The sequence below is a fragment of the Myiozetetes cayanensis genome, unplaced genomic scaffold (assembly GCF_022539395.1).
Source record: "Myiozetetes cayanensis isolate MyiCay16 unplaced genomic scaffold, myiCay2020 scf4, whole genome shotgun sequence".
Classification (NCBI taxonomy): Eukaryota; Metazoa; Chordata; class Aves; order Passeriformes; family Tyrannidae; genus Myiozetetes; species Myiozetetes cayanensis.
This window is the reverse complement of record NW_026087631.1, coordinates 62,795,309-62,814,488: the sequence shown is the minus strand read 5'-3', so window position 1 is coordinate 62,814,488 and position 19,180 is coordinate 62,795,309. Positions and strand designations below refer to the sequence as shown.

Below are 19,180 nucleotides of genomic sequence, written 5' to 3'. Positions count from 1 at the left end.
ATGAGGTCATCACGTGAAGAAGCTTTTAAGCTTCAGGAGAAATATATGCACTCTACCGCCTTGTGTTTTGGCAGAGTCCAATTATCTAAAGGAAACAAAAAATGTAGCTACTTCATGTCAAAGTGTGTTGTTTCCAGAATAAATACTGGCAGGGTTAATACCAGGCTGTGACCCTGCAGAAGATCTTCAATGAACTTCACCAAAATATTAGAGAAGTTACAGGCTCTTCACTTTCAATATGGTAGAATAGAGCTGCTTCTTGAAAAATAGGAGCATAAAGCATCCCAGGAAGCCGTAAGAGCATCCAGACACTAAAGCCACAGATGCATGCATTGGGATGGCTGAGGAAACCTAAAGGTGAAGCTAAGAAAAAATTTAAAAATAATGACACAGTGGCTTGCTGACACTCTGGAAATGTAGGTAAAGGAGTGTTCCGTTTGGACCAAGATGTTCCTGCCATCCTCTCAAAGGCCCTGATGAATCCACCTGGCAGGCAGGTCAATATTTAAGACCCCTGGGTGCTTCTGAGAGCCCACTGGCCACCCACCAAACACTTGCAGCAGCCCAAATTGGGGGGCAGTGGGATGTGATCCACAGAGAAGAGCAAACAAAGCTTGGCAGGATTTTCTTAAACAAAGGACAAAATACTACTTAATATCCCCTCAACCTCTTCTGTGATCAAAGCAGAATGAAGAGCCCAACTGATAAATGAGTTCCACTCTCATTTCCCTGAAATTTCATGCTCCTTTATCTGTAAGAGCTCCACTCCACGCTATTAACAAGGACAAAATAAGGAACTTGAGCCAAGAGATCATCATCAAGAGACCTCAGGCACACAGGCAGGACAGAGATGAGAGGTACAGGGGCTATGCAGGCAGGAAGCAGAAGAGGCTGAGAACAGCCTGCTTCATTTAGCATGTATATTAAGAAAATGGTTTTGGCCAAAACTTAGGTAACGTCTGTGTGAATAAACACAGACTCATTTGCACAGTGAACGACAGTGACAATACAAGCAAATCATTAATTTGGTCTATACTATGCCGATTTGCCACAGATTTATGGCAGCTACTGATGTATTTCCCCTTGCTGTACATTAAATTTAGTGGAGCAAATGTGCACATGTGATTGCCTATCAAAAATATGCCCTTTTCACAAAGCACTGGCACAAACATTTGCGGATGCACATCGGTGAGAGCACCCGGGAGAGGTCTGTACCTTGCTAGAGACCACCAGCTGCACCAGGCCAGCGGCCGAGCGAAGGAGAGCCACGGCCTCCTGGTGGGACAGCCCCACCAGCGACTGCCCGTTGATCATGAGGAGCTCATCACCAGCCATCAGCCTGCCATCCCTGCAGAAACAGAGCGGGAACACAGAGCTGCAGGGTGGTCCTCCCCCAGTGCCGGCTCCGGTGGCACGTGGCGGGACGTGGAGGCATGGACAAGACGTGATCTCGCTGACGCTAAGCTAGCACTGTGTGGTATTCTCCAAAAAAAAAAGGGGCTCAGAAAGTAACCCCAGGAAATCACTGTTACAGCCAGAGCCATCTCACCCTCTTGGCAGGCCTGAGATCTCCCAAGTCTTCTCTGTGACCCAATGGAGTTGGTCAGGGAGAAGCATCTCCGTTTCCACTCTGTGAAGGAACAGGGCCAGGGCTGGAAGCGAGCACCCTGAGATGCACAACCCATGCTCTCACACACTGACAATTCCATGGGAAAGACCCATCTTCCAAAAAGGGACTTAGGGAGAAATCCCTACAACCCATCAGACTCCTTGTTTTTTACTCCATCACCAAGGAAGTGTTCGATCTGTCTACAGTTTAGACTAAATATGCTAGAATAAGCTTCAGTGATCAAACACAAAAATAAATTTCTATGCTAAAAATGCCATATTCTCACCCTCACACAAGGGAGGGCAAAACGCCCACACTTGCCTCATGAACTTGGCTAACATGGATAGTCCATGGCTACCCGATCACGCCCACTCCCATGAAGGCACCATCAGCTCACCTGTGCGCGGAGCCGCCTTCCTCCACATGGGTGACGATGATGCTGTGAGGGGACCGCTTCGACCCTCTGCCTCCCGTTATCTGGATTCCCAGCCCGTCCGTCCCCTTCAGGATGCGCATCTTCCATATGCGGCAACCTTCTCGCTGAGAGAAAACGTGCAGAGAGTCCTTGAATTTGGATTTGCACACCAAGAGGGGGCTGGGAGGCTACAGGAGGGAGCTATTTAGCACTTGCTGCCCATCACCACACACCTGTACAGCTCAAGCTATACGGGTGTTTTTGCTGAGCTTTGCTACGTTAGCTGCAGTCCAAGCGAAGGAGGCAGAAAGGAGGAGGCAGCACAGAGGAGGGTCAACACGTAGCGGTTTCCTTGCAGGGACGTTTGCAGCTTTTCTGAGCCACGCAGAGGTGCTGCTCTCAACGCCCTCGTCCTTCCCGAAGCAACCAGTGTCCTCAAACCCCTTCGCCAAAACTCAAGGATGAGCTGTGCAGGGCTGCAGAGGAGCAAGACGTGGTTCAAGGGGGACCTTGAACACCAGGTAGTGCAGCTGCTGTTGCAGCAGGGACCAGATCAGCATCACACAGCAGCATTTCCCTCTCCGGAGGGGTTTGCAGGATTTGAGATGCAGGAAAGAAAACACCGGCTTCAAATTATCAGCTGCCAATCAAATATTTCTTACTGGGCAGCTGTTGTACAGATTGTAAATAGTAAATTTACCCACTGCAGAGAATAATTTTCAGTATAACCAAGGTAATAAGCAATGTTCAGGACGCTTTCATTAGTTTTGATTATTTTTAATTATTATAAATATGTATCCAAAAAGCAGTTTACAAACTCCAGAGCAATACAAAATGCAAAACACAAACTAGTTCCCATGAGTTCTACTGGCAGGATTGGGCACAAGGAAACACAAGTGTGACAGATACCAGCAGAGCAAAAAAAGGGAAAGAGAAAAACAAGCAAGTAAGACATGAAAGGCAATTGCCAAGACACTCTCAGAGAGGGGAAGAACCAGGAATACAAAATTATGAGAAACCCTTGGAAATTTTCAAGCTTGCAAGACAGCAAAATGCACAATTTGGAGGCAATTTTTCAGCCATGTGTTGTAGTCACCAGGCACCAGGTCAGCTATTTCTGACTGGGTGTGTTATGCACACAAGTAACGTTCTCACAGTACGCAAACGCCCAAGTAGCAAAGATGATTAAAATTTCATGGCAAACTGTGAAGAGCATGCACAAATTGCTGCTTGTTTCTGAGAAGGAGAACTTCTAAATATATCTGCAAACCCAAGGGTTGTGGCAGCAACCTGCAAATTTTAGGCCAGTGTTGTTTATCAGAGCCTTTATTAAGTGAGGAAAATGTGGGGGGTTTGCTTGGTTTTTTTTTCTTTCACCTAAACACTGAAACTTCTAAATGCAGCATGAGTTTTTCGGATATTAGAACAAAGTGAAAATTAACGAGAATAACTAATAATTATCAATACTAACATTACTAATGGGAATGCTAACATGAATATTAATATTAATTACTATTGTATTAAGGTATCATAGCTCTTAAACCACAGGTAGGAGAAACAGAAAACAACAACCAGATTTCTTCAGAGGTTACCCAAAAGTTTTAGCCTGAAAACACATACACCTGTGGGTAATTTGTTAACTTGAAAGCCCTGAACATGGGCAATATCCTAACAGGGTTTAACCGGGATCTTCAACGCCTGATAAAAGCCCAGTCTCCTGCTGAGTAACAGGATGTCAGGACATATCAGGACAGAGGATACTTTAAAATAAATTAGAGTGATACATGAGATACTGTGTTAAATACAGGGGTAAAAGTCAACTATATTTATCTGCTTTAAAAACAGAACTGAGCTACAGCATGAAAATGCTCCAGAGAGATTTTATTGGTATGAAGTACCTTGCACCAATAATGAAGACAGTATAACAGAGAAATACAATCCCTCTGCCTCCCCCAACCAAGCCCAGGCTGAAACGATGACCATCTATTCTCCTCACAAGATGCCACTTCAAATGTCCTGTTGTTAAACCCAGTTTGGAAGCAGACCTTCCAATAAAGTTTAACAATGCACTCATAAAATTGCCTTTAATGATCTGCAAAAGCTTTTTGGAATGTGAGTTACACCAAGGCCCACTCTGTGCAGTGCCTGGCTCACACTCCTCAGCACTCTTAACTATCACACATTTTATTACATTAAAAAAAAAAAATCCAAATTTACTCTTAACTGGCCCACTCTTGAATGTTCATTTACATAGCACTCAATAACAGCAAATGGCAAGACTCTGCTCCTCCTGTGCAAGCACCACCTTATTCCCCTTGAATGCCCACTAAAATCAAAAGTGCTTGACACTAAAACACTACTCAGTCTGAACATGGAGAGAAGAACACATCCACAATAAAGACAACAAAAACGTTTGGCACATACCCAAACGTGTATTTCTTTCACTTATTTTCGAATGCCATTGTCACTTGCTCCCTTGAAAGAAAAGGCTGTCCCTTGAGTCCCCACCGGTCAGCTGCAGGCATTTCACTGGGAATAAACAACTCAGCGTGGACTGGAATCAGAAACCCTCACTGTTCTTTCCCCTTTCCTCATAAAATATTCATAGCTCTTCATTTAACCACGCGCTGCAAAGCAAACACCCCCCCCCCACCAATACACATGTACCTCTGAGGGACGTCACTCCAAGATTTTGAAAGCTAAGTACTAAACAGAAGATTGCCAGCCTCTGCTTGAGGCCTCTGGAGGAAGGGGTGTCCAGCAGAATCCCTTTCCCTCCCCAGGAAGCTGCACAGAGCAGCACAGGATACTTCACAGCTGGATAAAAATGCTGCTGCTTTGAATGTGCACCTCATATGAGTTCATAACAGGAAAGCCTTATGAGTAAAGCTCTGTGCCAATTCCAAGGACTTGTAAATGCATTTTAATTATTCTTAAAACCAGTTTTGTGAAGTTACTGGGGACTCCCAGGTTCAACAACACAAAGCCCAAATGCTTTAAAGAAGAAGGAAAAAAAAAAGTAGTGATGTATGTGTTTAATTTTGAAATTTTTTTGAAGTATCATATTTTCAAACTTTCCCTCATAAACAAAAATACTACAAACTCAGTCTTTAAATGAAAGCTAGGATTCTGGGGCATTCACTCCACTCCCGAGACTTACAATACTCAAAGGAAACACCAAGTGTAGTTAGATTTCACAGTTTGCAGGTATGATGTCACTGCCCTTGGAGCCTGCATAATCCCTGCCCAGAGGACAAGTTTAAATGCTGACCAGTCTCTTTTGATCAGCTGCACAATTCTGGTTGCTGCTTAGCTGCTGTCAGTTCCATATTTCTATTAACATCCGAATTTTCCCATCTTTTCAGAATAATTCTCACAGCTTCATTTATAAATTACTCAGAATAACATCCCCCCCCAGCTTTGTTCACCTGTGACACAAAAATGCACACATGTGCCCACAGCTCTTGGTACAAAAACACTTCATGCACAAAGCACAGATGTGCTGATGCCAGTCCAGTCAGGTATCTCAAACTCCAGACATCCTCATCAAGGACAGAGAGCGAGGCACTACCAGCTCCTGCCGCAGCCAGGGAACAGGCAGTATCCAGCCCTGGTCACTCTTAAGGAGACTTAAACTATATCCCTCTGACCAAAGGTAGGTCACAAGCACAGCAGCAGCAGCATTTGAGAAAGAGCTCACTACATAACACGGAACGAATAGTTGTGTTATGACAATCCAGAAAATTTCATTCACCTGAGATTTGGCCAAGATGGACACTCAGAAAGACACTCCTGTGTGCTGTAAGTGTGCCAAAGGAATAACAAGCAAGAATGCCCCTTTAGAGACTTGTTCCCCACCTCCTGAGAGTAAATGTTAATTCTTCTCGGATCCACCCCACTGACTTTGCTTATAATCCCAGATCAGCAGCAGATCTGCCTTCATGGAGGGACTGTGGATTCCTCCCAATCAAGGATTTCATGGGCACTATGAACCAACATTTGTCAAAGTTGGTCTCAGAGAAGGAGATGAGATTGGGCCATTCCCTGAAATCCCTTCCAGACTTGCATTTTTTAACTACCCTCACACAGCAAGGAGAAACACAAATGGTCAAGTCAGGTTGCAGCTGGGCTAATGGCTAACTTTTGTTCTCTGCAGTTACATCACTTTTAGGTGACTCAACTTTCCTCCCAGCTTGGCTCTTTCAAGAAGGCAGCCCTTTGGACCAGATTTTTCCACTCAAAGCTGATCAACTTCAAAGTGCCTTAGTTACAAATAATTAAAACTTTTTTTTTTTTTAAGACAGTATAAATATTCTATTTGGATTAATTGCGGGGGGGGGGGGAACCCAACCAAAAACAAAGGGTCATCTTATGTAACTGACTGCAAGTGAGAATAGAGAATACAGCTGGCAGCTTCTAGTGGGTCCCTGCAGGCCATTTCTCTCCACGGTGTAGCCATTGTACACCAGGCAGCCTCTGTTCAGAGCGAGCCTACATCTGGAATAAACTAGTGTGCTGCAGATCAGAAAGCGAGCGCACTGCCAGCGCAACGTGGGGAAGCTCGCCTTCTGCCTGCTCCGGGTGCATACCATCAAAAGCTCCATTTCATAAGCACATCATTAATAAAACAAAAAGGAACGTTTTTCCTCTGAGTTGTTGAGGAAAAAAAATAAATAAGTGAATGAAAGACGCCGGAGCCGTTCTCCCCCCCACACACGCTTCCCCTTCGCTAGCTAATTGCAGGGGAGTTTAAAGGGGGTTGACTGATTTTGACTGTGCCGTGTTCAAGAAGCTGCAAATCTATATATACAAAAGAAAAAATTGCTTTGAAATCTTTTATTAAAGACAACTTGGCAGGAGCAAGGTGTAAACAAATGGAAAACAGAAACTCGGTGTGTAGTTAAAAAGCCAGACAGTAAAATGGAAAATGTAAAATAGTTGTCTACGAAAAAGCACTTTCTGTCACAGCAGCAATTCAGACGAACCTGATGTAAACATGTAACAATTTTAAAATAAAAACAGAGATAAGCCCTGATCAGAATAGCAATAACCACGTACTGAGTCTGTACTCACACACTGACTGACTGCCATGGACCCAAATGCAGCCCGCAGGATGTCTCCCTCCCTCCACGTTTCAAGGTGGATTTTTAGTGTCTGTCTGCAGGGACCAGTTCCCACTTTCAAACTTCACAGGGTTTCTCATTAGGAGCAGCAGAAGCAAACAGTGAGATCTTACTCACAAGCCAGGAAGCTGCTTTGGAAACGTGACATTTAAGAGAAAGTCCTAGGTTCCATGCATTACCAAAAATTACTTCAATAGGCTTCTCAGCAGCTGGCAGCTAACGTGCTGATCACACACAGCTGAAAACCAGCACAAAATCCCCCAAACATAAACACAGAACATTTAGACCAGTACTACAGCATCCTTCTCTCCATGAACAGGGAGAACACTGGGATGGCCATACTAGCACATACCACTCGCCAGAATCCTTCACTGATGTGGGGATAAATTAAAAGCATTACTCCCAGCTGCCTGCCCCACCTTCAGCCACATCACCTCTCCTCCCATCTCCCCAGCAGATAGGTGGGAGAGACAGATAGGTAGCTGGGGAATTAACTTGCACGATCACATACCAGGTGAGCAGCTTGAACGCGTCAGTCTCAAGATACAGTCAAAAGCCATCACTCTTCACATCACAGATATTAATGTGAATGACTCAGTACCAGAAAATCATGCCAAAATCAGATTTTTGCAGATTCTTAACAGGGCAATTATTTCATTAGTGGATAATGAGTATATTTTTCGTCTGAACTTAGCCAGGTTATTTTTAAGGCTGATCTGACAGCAGGACTCCTGCTTTCATCTACTACCCTGGGTTTTGTTTTCATTGTTGCACAAGCAACCTAAACAACTCCAAGATAAATCAAAAGTAGCGTGGGGTAGGGGGAATCTAAATTCCTTTATCAATAAATTATTCCAAGACAGACAGGAGTTTTTTGTCCATCCCTACTGCTTATGAAAGTTTCTTAGCACTGAACCACTGAAGCCTTTGGCTTCTGCCTCTGGATGATGCAAGCCACACAGGGGGTGTCTCCTACACCACTTAAAATACGGGAGAAAACCCCAAACCGAAGCAGCCCTTAATACGAATTACACTTCATTGAGGATATGAACTTTCCATGTCCTCAAACTAAGTAGGAGTCAGGAGCACAGACATAACTGTGATTGCTTTCAAGTGTCCACTCCTGATCTCACAAGTCCCCTTGTTTGGACAAACAGCCGCCAGATAGTTGGCATCCTTCCACTGAAATGTGAGTACTTTCCCCATGAAAAGAGAAGTGTCCTAGGGGATGAAGCCTGGGGAACAGTCAAAAGCAAAAACATACCCTCCCCCAAACACAAACACGTAATTAAAATACACAAAACAGCCATCACAACAGAGTGAATGAAAATTCTGTGACTTAAAGCAGACTGTCCCCCAGGGATCCATCTCCTGAGACCGACTGCACGTTGACATCATTTCCTTGGCAAGGGCTTTAAACATTTTATCAACCAGTGCAAGCACCTGAACTATACCATCACCCCTTACAAAAATCTGCTGGAGTCATTTGTCATCCTGAGCCATCACCATCTGGATTGCACCTCTCTGAGCTGCTCCACTCCTGCCTTCAACTGAACCTTTATTGCGAGATCAGATGAATGGTTTCTCAGCTGTCTCCAACCCTGGAGTGTTTTGGTCTGGCAACTGCCCCTGGAAAGCTTAGGCTTTTAAGGGTTACAAGTGTTTGCACTCCCTTGAGTACCTTACCTAGTCTCATTCTCTTGCTGGGCTATTGGGAATGGCTGGTTGGTTGGTCTGAAGTTTCTCAGAAAACACTCTTGCAGCTTACAGTAGATTAAAGCCCAGCTTAGAGTAGGTCACCACACTCCAGTGCCAGCTGAAGAGGTGTCACTTGTGGGGACTGGGTATTACATCTGTCAGCAACAGGAATCTTTTGGGTTTGCTCAGTACTTTCAGCACCCTGCCTCAAAAATTAGGTGTATGTAGCTTTATAATTCCGACTAAAAGCCTGAAACATTAGAGCACCTAAGCAAACAGCATGCTCTATTTTTAGGCATGTCCACTTGGTTTCAAGCATTCACACTTAATGATTAAAACATAAAATGGTGTGAACTTACATTTCAGCAAAAGCTAGTCGTTTGCATTCCAGTTGTGGGTTTCCTGAACCTTTAATGCAACACACAAAATAAAAAATAACCTGACCCACTTTCTGTGTAGGTGGGAAGCGCTTTCCCTACTGGTGCTCTCACCTATGGTTGAATGATAGCTGAGTATGGCTGAGACCTCCTGCAATCCAACCTGTGCTGCCTTTGGGGATAGCTCCTTTCCACGAGCGAGGACCTGGCTGCAAGGCAACACATTAAAACTAACACATTACAATATATGCATTACCAAACTATCTCTACATCCAACTCTCCATCACACCCTTGGAAAATTCACTACAAAAACAGTATAAAATGACAGATTGCTACTCAAAATTAAAGTATACAGCTACCACAGCTGTAGCTATCACTTAAATCACAGCAAAGGCAGGCAGAACCTTAAGTCAGTTGAAAAAATTGGCAGCAGGTGACTTAACCCCAGAAAGTTGTGACGACTGTTGTTTTATGGCAAGGTGGAACATAACTGGCAGCAAAAAATATTAACTGTAATTTCACTACAAGCTACATCAAAGTGCCTCCTAAAACCCCAAGCAAAAGCAAGGCCAAGTTTTGTCAGTGCTGCACAGCTACAATTAAAAGACAGTCCTTGTCCCTAAGAGAGTTTACAACCAAAACAGGCAAAGAAGAGGGAAGACGTGCTTATCGCAGTGCACATTAAAACTTCAAGACAGTAGGTAGCCCCAGGATTCACGTTAATGAAAGCTGGAAGAAAGCACAATAGATATAAAGATGTTAAGAACATAATCAGATTCTAAGGAAGGCCTTTACATGACTAAAACTATCTACACTAACACCTCAAACCAGTGTTATTTATGTCTAAAACATGTGTCATATAAGAGTCCAATAAAAGCCTTGATGAAACAGTAATTACTGCTTAGGTTGCCAAAAAAAATTGATGTAAAGCAACCTTAGCTTCAGTAGCTTCACCGGAGTACCCTGCTTACATCAAGTTTTTCATTTTGGTACAGAAAAAGGATGACAATTTTTTTTCCCATCAAGTTTAACTAAATAGTAAAATGCTTAAAGCCATTGTATTATTTCAAGCCTCATGTTCTGATTCTTGTAATGCCCTATTAGCCTTCCTCTTCTGCTTGGCAAGATAAGGAACATTTTCCATTAACCAAAACTCAAGGTAAGGCTGGCATTTACCAACACTAATTGGCAAGTACTGCTACAGAAAGGCTGTCAGCCTTTCCTAGCTGCAAAGTAAAATGCAATTCAGAAGCATTCATCCCCTTGCGAGACAAGCCATCTCAATAAGGAAGCAATAATGGGCTTGAGGAATGAAGAGAGCTGCTGATGAAAAGAGAGCAAGCACCATGCAGTTGGAGCAATACAAAGGCAAGTGCTGGCTGGCAAAGACCTGGGTGGACTCCTGATCACATGCACGTCTGTGTGCACCTGTGTACACACTGATGAGTCTGGAGAGTGCTGTGGTCTATGCAAACTGGGCTCAGATGGGCTGTGAGCAAAGCTGGCTTGGCAGACTGTTCTGGTGGCTGCGACACTCTGCAGAGTAATGAGGTTAACAACAGGGAGGCAAGACCTTGAAGCATTCCTCTAGTCCAGACCTCCCCAAAAGCCTCTGGGAGGCAAGGCATTAACATTTCCTTGCCTTTCCCCCTCTCTTCTTTTGTTAATGGACATTGACTTCAGGAAAGCATCAGATACAGCTTGCAGGACCACCAGACGCTGACTTATTATCATATTGGAGAGGCATCCCACCACAGCCCCACACCATGGTGCTACCAGCAGCCAAGACACCTGGTGCACACCCTGAACTTCTCCCATGCCACATATTCCTGCCAAAGGAGAAACACCCAAATAAACAGCCCCTCTCAACTGCCTCCCTTCACCATTAAAGCACTTTCGTCCTGCCCAATCTCTTTTACAATGGTCACTGGTAAACCTGGATCTGGATTTCAAGCCCTTATTAATTTGGATGCTTATGAAGAAGCAAGAGGATTCAAGGTCATTCTGGGGGTGTCTTGTTTTTGCTTTTAACGGTTGGTGTTTCAAGGACTTTCAGAGCACCCTGCAGCGGCTGGAGGAAGCCAAGAGGGCCAATCTGCTCTGGTACAACTCATCTTCAGCCAAGCTGTTTCTGGCTTCATCAATGAGAGCATCTCATCCTGCCAGCCAGACCTGGATCAATTCAAGTCCCCTTCGACAACCAGACTCCCTCCCTTCACACTGCTAAATCTGGTTCTTGTAAACCTCAGTCCTACTTCTGATCCCTGTCCATGCCAGCTGTATCTGGCCACCTCTGGGCTGAACAGCAACAGAAGTAGCCCACAGATCTTCCAAAAACACCACGATAGAGAAATGAGAACAAAACTGAGGGATTCTGTCCTACCACTAAACACAGTGAAACCACAGGACTGCTCTACTGTGAGGAAAACGCCGTTTCCTTTTATTTATCATTTTTTAGTCAACTCCAGTAGTCCCTTCCCATATTCCTCTTCCATCTGTGCCTGTATAATTATCAGCCTGCAAAACTACACCATGTCTCAAGCCACTGAATAAAAGAAGTGAACTTTGATTTCTGTGTTTAAGCTCCCCAATCTTCCCAGGATGTGAGGGATCATTACTCCAGCTCAGAGACTGCCTGATCTTAAATCACTGCCCCGACTCCCACTGCTGCCAGCCTGGGTCCTCTCCAAGGTCTGGTTTCCAGACTTTAGAGATCTTCCTGCCAGGCAGATACAGCTTTGCTGCTTTGAATCCCCACATTTTTGAAAGCCATTTAAGTTCATCCTAAAAATATTTCAGCATAAGTTAACCACCTGTAAACATTACATGCTGCCTGCTAATTGACAGGTACAGTATTAACTGAAGGTTACATACCAGTAAACAGCCTGGCAGATTTGTTTATGCACAGTGATAGCAATGCCAAGTGCACAGGAGAGACAGATCAAGATCTGAGAGATGAAAGCAAGCCTGAAGAAGGGGACTGGCACATGCACACAAACCAGTAACACAGGAATCTCCTGGCAGGCTCACTTGACGAACAGTATTCATCTTGCCTGTCATTTCACAATCCAGCATTGCTGTTGTGAGCAGCACATATGGAGGAAACGGGAAAATAACCCCACACTTGTGGGAGGGGTTTTCACTTGTGGGAGAGGTACCCTGAAAGTGAAGGGCACTGAAATGACATATGGATGCCTCAAAAGCACTCCCAGCACAATATCCCCTAGGCACTGGCCATGAGCTAGCTGCTGGGATCACCAAAGCAGTGGCTGAAGACACGCAGATTCAACCCAACCTCCTTGCCCTCATTTTGGTTACAACAACTGCATAGTAACTTTCTACAGGCAGAAAAAAAGTTAATTTCCTGGACTCGATTATCCCTTTTCAGTAATGCTCCCATTTGCCTCCTAGGGTGGGAAAGGGGAAAGGAGCAGTGGGAAGGACCAGCCAGGTCCTCCCACATCCACGCTGGTCGCTGAGCAGCTTCTTGAAACCTTTCCTCCCACCTGCAGCCAACCTCCAGTCCGCCACAGGCTGGCTCTCCTCCCTTCCAAGTGGATATAGTGCTCCCCAAAGGCGCAGGACTGACAGCCCTGGATATTCAATTAGTCAACGTGCGGAGGAGATGGCGAGCTTGGGGCAGGCAGTGGGGACGGAGCTGCTTTCCCTGCGGAGAGAGTGCCCTGCCAATGCACCCCGTCCCCGCACGGGAGGAGATAACTCATCCCGCGGCTATGAGAGGTTTGGCTTACGCTTTGAAGCCTGGAAGGAGGCTGCAACTTCTGACACGACATCCTGGATGCCGTTTTCAAAAGGCTCCTGACACGACTGGATCTCACATGCCTGAGTGCCAGGTCACGCTTTGAAAATAGAGCTGGAAGTGAGATATGAGGATCCCAAGTGTCTTTATTCCTGGTCTTTTTTTTTTTTTTTCTTTTAAACGGGATACAAATAATTTTGAAAATTTTATTCATTGTCCCTACTGAATACTTCTTAAGAAACTGATTTAAGCCACTCATTACTCTGATAGCAGTAACCCCACAGATGCTAAAGTGACAGGACTCTATAAGGCCCCTGGTCTCTAAAAAGCAAAGGATGATCAAGGCATGCTATTCAGGCTCCAGCTATTCACATTTCTCCTCATTCAGATGTCAGGAAAATGTAATTAGTACTGACACAGACAGAGGTCATATTTCTAAGCAAAATATTAAGGGGGGGGGAGAGGGAATTAAAAAACAGAGAGAGACAATTTTACTAAACGACTGCACCTTCCAACAGGCTCCATAACCAATACACCACAGCTGAATAGATTATAGCTTTTAAATTTTTCCAGTGCCTCAGCTATGTTGTTATGTTTTACAAAGCCATCTTGTATGTGCTTGGCATTCAAAATGTATTTATTGCTCACATTGATACATACATGTTCTGAATTTAACAATTTACTTCTCAGACCAAAATGACTCAAAACATCGAGGTAGCACTAGCATGAGATGGCTCTGGATAAAGAGTTTTTTTTTTTTTTTTTACATACATACATTTTTGGCTTTCCACTTCAAAAAAAAAAAGTCTGATCATCTTCATTTATAACATGTGTCTAATTAGACATCTTCAGAACAGATTCAAGAAGTTTTTATATGGACCAGAGCTTTCAAAATACCAAACGATTCATTTATTTATTTTTATGCTTTTCATGTTTTCTTTTAGAAAGACTACAATTACAAGGCTTGCAAGAACAGTACACAAACACTCTACCCTGTTGCACCATAAAATCCAAAGTGCCTCACTGATGGGAAGAGCAAGTTTTTGCAATTACAGTTCTTTAAAACCAGAGGTTTTTTTAATTGCTTTTAGCTCCTACAACGTACTTTAAATTAAATTACTCTAAGTTCACAACTACCAGCACCACCACCCTGCAGTAGTGCCAAGGAGCACTAATTCAGAGGACACATTTAAACCCATGGTTTTCTCAACAGAATTTAGTGATGAAATGTCCACTCACACTGCTTTGTTACCAGCTTTGAAGTCTTAAAACCAAAACCAGCTGCTGCAACCAGCCCCAAGCCCAACAAAGCAACGTTCATCTGTTTATACTATTAGTGCCTCTGGAAAGATTGGCAGACGGTGCTTCTGGTGATAGATGCATACTGAAACCCGATCAAGGTTTGGGTTATTTTTCTTTATCCAGCAACACTGCAATTCTAGGCAGGCAACAAACCCCAAGATCTCCATTAGGACAAAGAGAGAAGCAATGAACGCCCCAATCCTGCTGTCGTCTCAAACATTAACAAATCGCCTATCTCATCAACTCTGAGAAAAATCTGCAGTTACTTCCATGTGGTTCCCAAACACTGGCCAAACAAGTTTCGTATCAGAAATACATGCAACGTGGTCTGGTGCATCAAAAAGGGAAGCTTCAATTCCAATGTTAACATGAGCTATAAGGTGACATCAATTCCAGGCAGAGCTAAACATGAAGCCCCAAAGGACAAAATTACCATCTTCCACTGACATCTCCTGCCCCAGTGTCACAGGGTCACCAGTTGTCTCAACAAAAGAAATCCTGAGACCAACCCTGACAGGTCAGAGATACGAGGACCTTCCCCCTCCATCACAGATGGAGTATGATAGAGGTTTTTTGACAATCATTATTTAACTCTTCAATCCTCCTGCCCCCCTGCTTTGGACTACATCCCAAAACTTGGTGCCCTGACAGCTTGTCTTGTCCCCTGGAGGCTCAACCCAAGGACAGAGCACTGAAACTATGAAAATTGCCTGGGAAATTCACTTAATTCGCTTGCATGCCTGCCGCTCTTCCTTCTCTAGAAAAACCAACGCAAACGTACCTGGGCAGACTGGTCCCCAATGTCTGGCATGCCACCATCTGACAGCCGGCACCGGTAGGATGCCCCAGTGCCTTGGTGCTGCTCCTCCCCATTGCTTTCTGCTTCAGAGGTCTCCGGCTGAGCAACCTCCACCTCCATCGGGGTGCAGTGCCCGTTCCCGTGCTCCGGGCCCAGCTTCTCCTTGCTGTCCTTGCTGCCCGGTGTCCTGGTGATGACCCCAAACTTCCTGGTCCTTTTCCCATTCTGAGTGGCTCTGTCGCCGGGCTCAGGGCTGGGCTTGGCCTTGGGGTCGCAGCTGTTGCTGTTGTTGCCGTTGGAGGGAGGAAGAGGGGCCTTGCGCTTGATGCGGCGCAACATGATCAGGTAGACGAAGCCGCCATTCCAGCACTGCTCGGCCAGGTAACTGCAAGGAAAGGGATGCACGAGGATTACTAACTACTCGCCCCACAGAGCCCACATCCCGTCCTGGCACCCCAACATTCCGTATCCTGTGATGTCCAGGCACCACCTCAGGCAGCTGATTTGCCTGATGTGTGGACATGTTATCACACCCTGAAGCATTGGCAAATGCTCCCTTTCTTCAGTATTGGAGGAGAATTCCAAGAATAATATCAGGAATAATAACAGCCCTACCAGCCACCTGGGCTGATCCCGCTGCGGCATAACATGACAGCTGGTAAACGCCACCAAATGTGTTCCTACCACCTTGACCTCCGTACCTGCACCAGAGCAACACTAAAAGGTGAAGCAAGCAAAATTGAGAGGGTTTCCAGTGGAGTATTAAAATAAATAAATACTTTTTTAAAAACTGAAATTCAGGCAGGCTTCATCTGTGCAGCAGCCCATAGAGCATTTGCATCTGAAATAAACATCCTTAGTAAAACTAATCTGCTTCAGCATACGTAAAGGCTTTGAAGGCCTCAGGGAAAATGAAAATTCAGCCACTGGGGTAAGCAGGCATAGCACCAACGGCCCCAGTACAGCAAAACATGGCAACAAGGCATCCCAGCTGCTGAAAAGGAAATCAGGTGGCTTTCCTTCATAGCAAGCATATTCCAGTCAAAGGAAGGGCCAAGTCATCTCAGCTGTTCAAGGAGTAGCCCCCAGGCACCAGAGCAAAGCATCATCTCCCCTCCTGAAGTTTCTCCATGTGCCTTGAAGGAATTAACATTTCTGCTTCAATCAAACCCTTGGTGACCTTAGAGAAACTGCACCCATTGATGTAAAAGGGGAATCTAACTTCATGCCTCTTTTGGGAAAGGATATACCTCAACACAAATTCTTGAAATATTTGGGTTCTGAGCCAAGGGTGTAACCAACTGAGAGTACAAACAAGCTGGAATTTGTACTTAGCAGGTTTGTATGTGCCCTTTCACAATAATTCAGGCCCCCAAAAATATATCGCCTTTCTCACTATTGAAGGCAGCAGGAATTTCCCAGTGCATCAAATAAGCCTCTGCATCAAATAAGCTGCAGCTGCAATAAACTCTCCACTGATACAGAGCAGTTGCTGAACCTACAGATTTTCGAGATGAGAAACTAGGTGTGGTTTTGCACCGCAGAAGATTCTAAGAGAAAATAACAGCACTTGTGCTTGAGAGAGGAGGAACAACTCAGGAGTCTGCCACCAATATTTTCCCCTCCCTGCTGCTTGTAGGCTAATTTTCCTCTTCCCTTTCTTAAAAGTTGTTTGGCCTCAAATAAAACCCTGCAAACTTAATCCTGCGCAGAGGTGACTTAATGGCAAAACAGGAAAAGCAGCTATGATAACCCCTAAAGCAAACTCCTGCATGGAGGAGCGAGGAAAGTACTCTCAACCACTAAAGTAATCCAAATCAGCCTGGCAGTGCCTGGAAATAAAACAATGGGTGTGTGCTTCTGTCCAGGGACAAGAGTTGATATTTTCACTCCACTTCTCCCCTAAGCTTCAATGTCCCCCACAGACAACATCAGCATTCAAATCACATTTAATTAAGCAGACCAATGTCCAAATGAATACTGCAACTACATAACCTTAAAAGCAGCCCTGGAGCAACAGAAGGGAAAGACAAGTACGTGCCAAAGTTCCGCAATGAATTTAAACCAAACTCCAGCTCCCTGGACAGCCCATTCTGTTTTCACCAGGCAATTCTTATTTTTTAATTTTTTTTTCCCAGACATTAAGACTATTTAAATAAAGCCCTAAAACCACCTTTTTTCAAAATGGCTGAAAGCAGACAGCCCCTCTGGTTGAGAAGTCTCGGCAGCCAAGGTCAGCTCTCTGGGTGGCCATGAGGTGACACTTGGCTCCAGGAGACACACGAGGCTAGCAGGACCTAAAGGGTTAGCCAAAAAAACAAATCCAGAACTAAGATGGAAGTATTTTTGATTAGCAAGTTAAAAGAAATATTCTTTTAATCACCAGAAAAGGGGCACTTCTGTTCCAGAAACAATATGAGCTGCCTGTTTTTCACATTTATCTTTCAACTCAAATTTCAAGGCAGCCAGTAAAGTTGATTAAAATTCATGACTTTTGCTTGCAGCAATACCACTGCACTCTGATCCATCACACATAAGCCTGATAGCACTGCTTCTCCTGGCACATGGAAACAGGAAAGCAGCTCCTCTTCCCACAGTCCTGTGGCTTGCATGGGTGCTGCCCACCTTGTCCTTATGCAGAGTCAGGTCTGCCTGACTTGTTTCTGTGCAGGTGCACGTATGTGGGGTTTTTGAAACACCAATCTCTGAACTAACCACTGATGTATTTTTTACTGCCAGTAACCAAGTGCATGCATTAATCAACTACTTGATTTCGGAAGTAAGGGGAACAAGAGGCAACTTAGCATATGTCCAAATAAAGTATTTCTATAGAGGCAAAAATAATTTACTGTATCACCTCCACTTGTACATTTATTCCAGTTATAAAGTGTAAAGCTATGAAAAGGGAATAGAAAAGGAAGGTTTTTTCCTAGCCACTCTTCACACAAAACCATCCCTCCAGTCTGGAGCAGGGTTACATCAAGCAGAAATAGATGCAGCTGCGCTGAAGTCAGCGGAGCCGTGCTGATTTACTCCATATGTTGAGATGGCCTGCATGTTCCAGGCATGCAGCCTGTAGTAACTCATGGGTTTATGTTTTCTTGAGTACTTTTCAGCAGTTCAAAGCACACAGTAAGTTTCCATGAAAAAAAAAAAAAAAGTCTTCTCTGGGTCAGTGAGCAATTACCTTTGCATGGCAGCAAGTCATTGCATACACCAGATCATGTCAGGTATTTCCGGACAGGGTAAGTCCTGCTGGGACCAATGATGCAGTAAGTGGCATCATTATCTCAAGAGTTTGTTTTGAACCAAAGACCAGGAAAACCAGCACTGATACAATACTAAACTCATATGATGAGATAGCAGACAAGATAGGAAAATAACATACCACGAATCTGTGGTCATTTATTGTATTGCCCTCCAAAGACAGGACTGATAACCAAGGAGCCTGAGCCACCTGTAAGTTCTGCTAAGTACATGCCACCTCCTTAGCTGGCTTCATTATCCTTTTCCAATTCTTTCCTGTTTAAGTAAGAAGACAAAAAGCCCCAGGGAAGCACAGCAATCTCTCAACACTGGACAAAAGACAGGTAAGGTTGTATTAAATGAGTGAGAACCTTCAGGTTTTTAATTGCTTTCTATTAGTCCAGGAGTATCCCATACCAGAAAGGAGTGGAAGGATGGATTCGATAAAATGTAATTATACACTCTCTGGACTGCAGAAAACTACAAGAAGACAGACTAGACCCCAAATCCCCCTTCTCAAGGGGTTTGTATGTGTAATGCAGACGAGTCTTTTTTTAGATTTGGTCCCTGTAGAGCACTCACAGAGATTTTAGCAATCAATATACCCAACAGTGTCTCAGGCAGGGCAGGATCAGAGATGATGAGCACACACGGCAGCTCTCGGCACAGATGTGGTGAATCAGCTTCAACCTCCCAGCCGCCTTTTAGTTTGAATACAGACTTCAACTTGGATGGAGAAGGTGCACAGAGCAAATATATCCCTAATTCAGCTCTGACTGATCCAAATTTATTGAAAACTAAGACTCTAAAACACACTGTTTCCTGCTTTAGTTTGCAGGGTACGGAGTTGG

At 44.4% G+C, this 19,180-nt stretch overlaps 1 protein-coding gene across 5 annotated transcripts in view; it reads right to left on the bottom strand.

Annotated features, from left to right (window-relative positions):
* Positions 1-19,180, bottom strand: part of PDZD2 (PDZ domain containing 2) — a 202,573-nt gene that overhangs the window by 52,968 nt on the left and 130,425 nt on the right. For 4 of the 5 annotated variants that reach the window (XM_050329167.1, XM_050329166.1, XM_050329169.1 and 1 more), the window contains exons 3-5: positions 15,066-15,468; positions 2,007-2,149; positions 1,216-1,348 (exon numbers count right to left, since the gene is read on the bottom strand). In XM_050329167.1, the coding sequence (XP_050185124.1) occupies positions 1,216-1,348; positions 2,007-2,149; positions 15,066-15,468 (679 nt within the window). The remainder of the gene's footprint in view (positions 1-1,215; positions 1,349-2,006; positions 2,150-15,065; positions 15,469-19,180) is intronic. The other variant, XM_050329170.1, reaches the window with a different exon arrangement.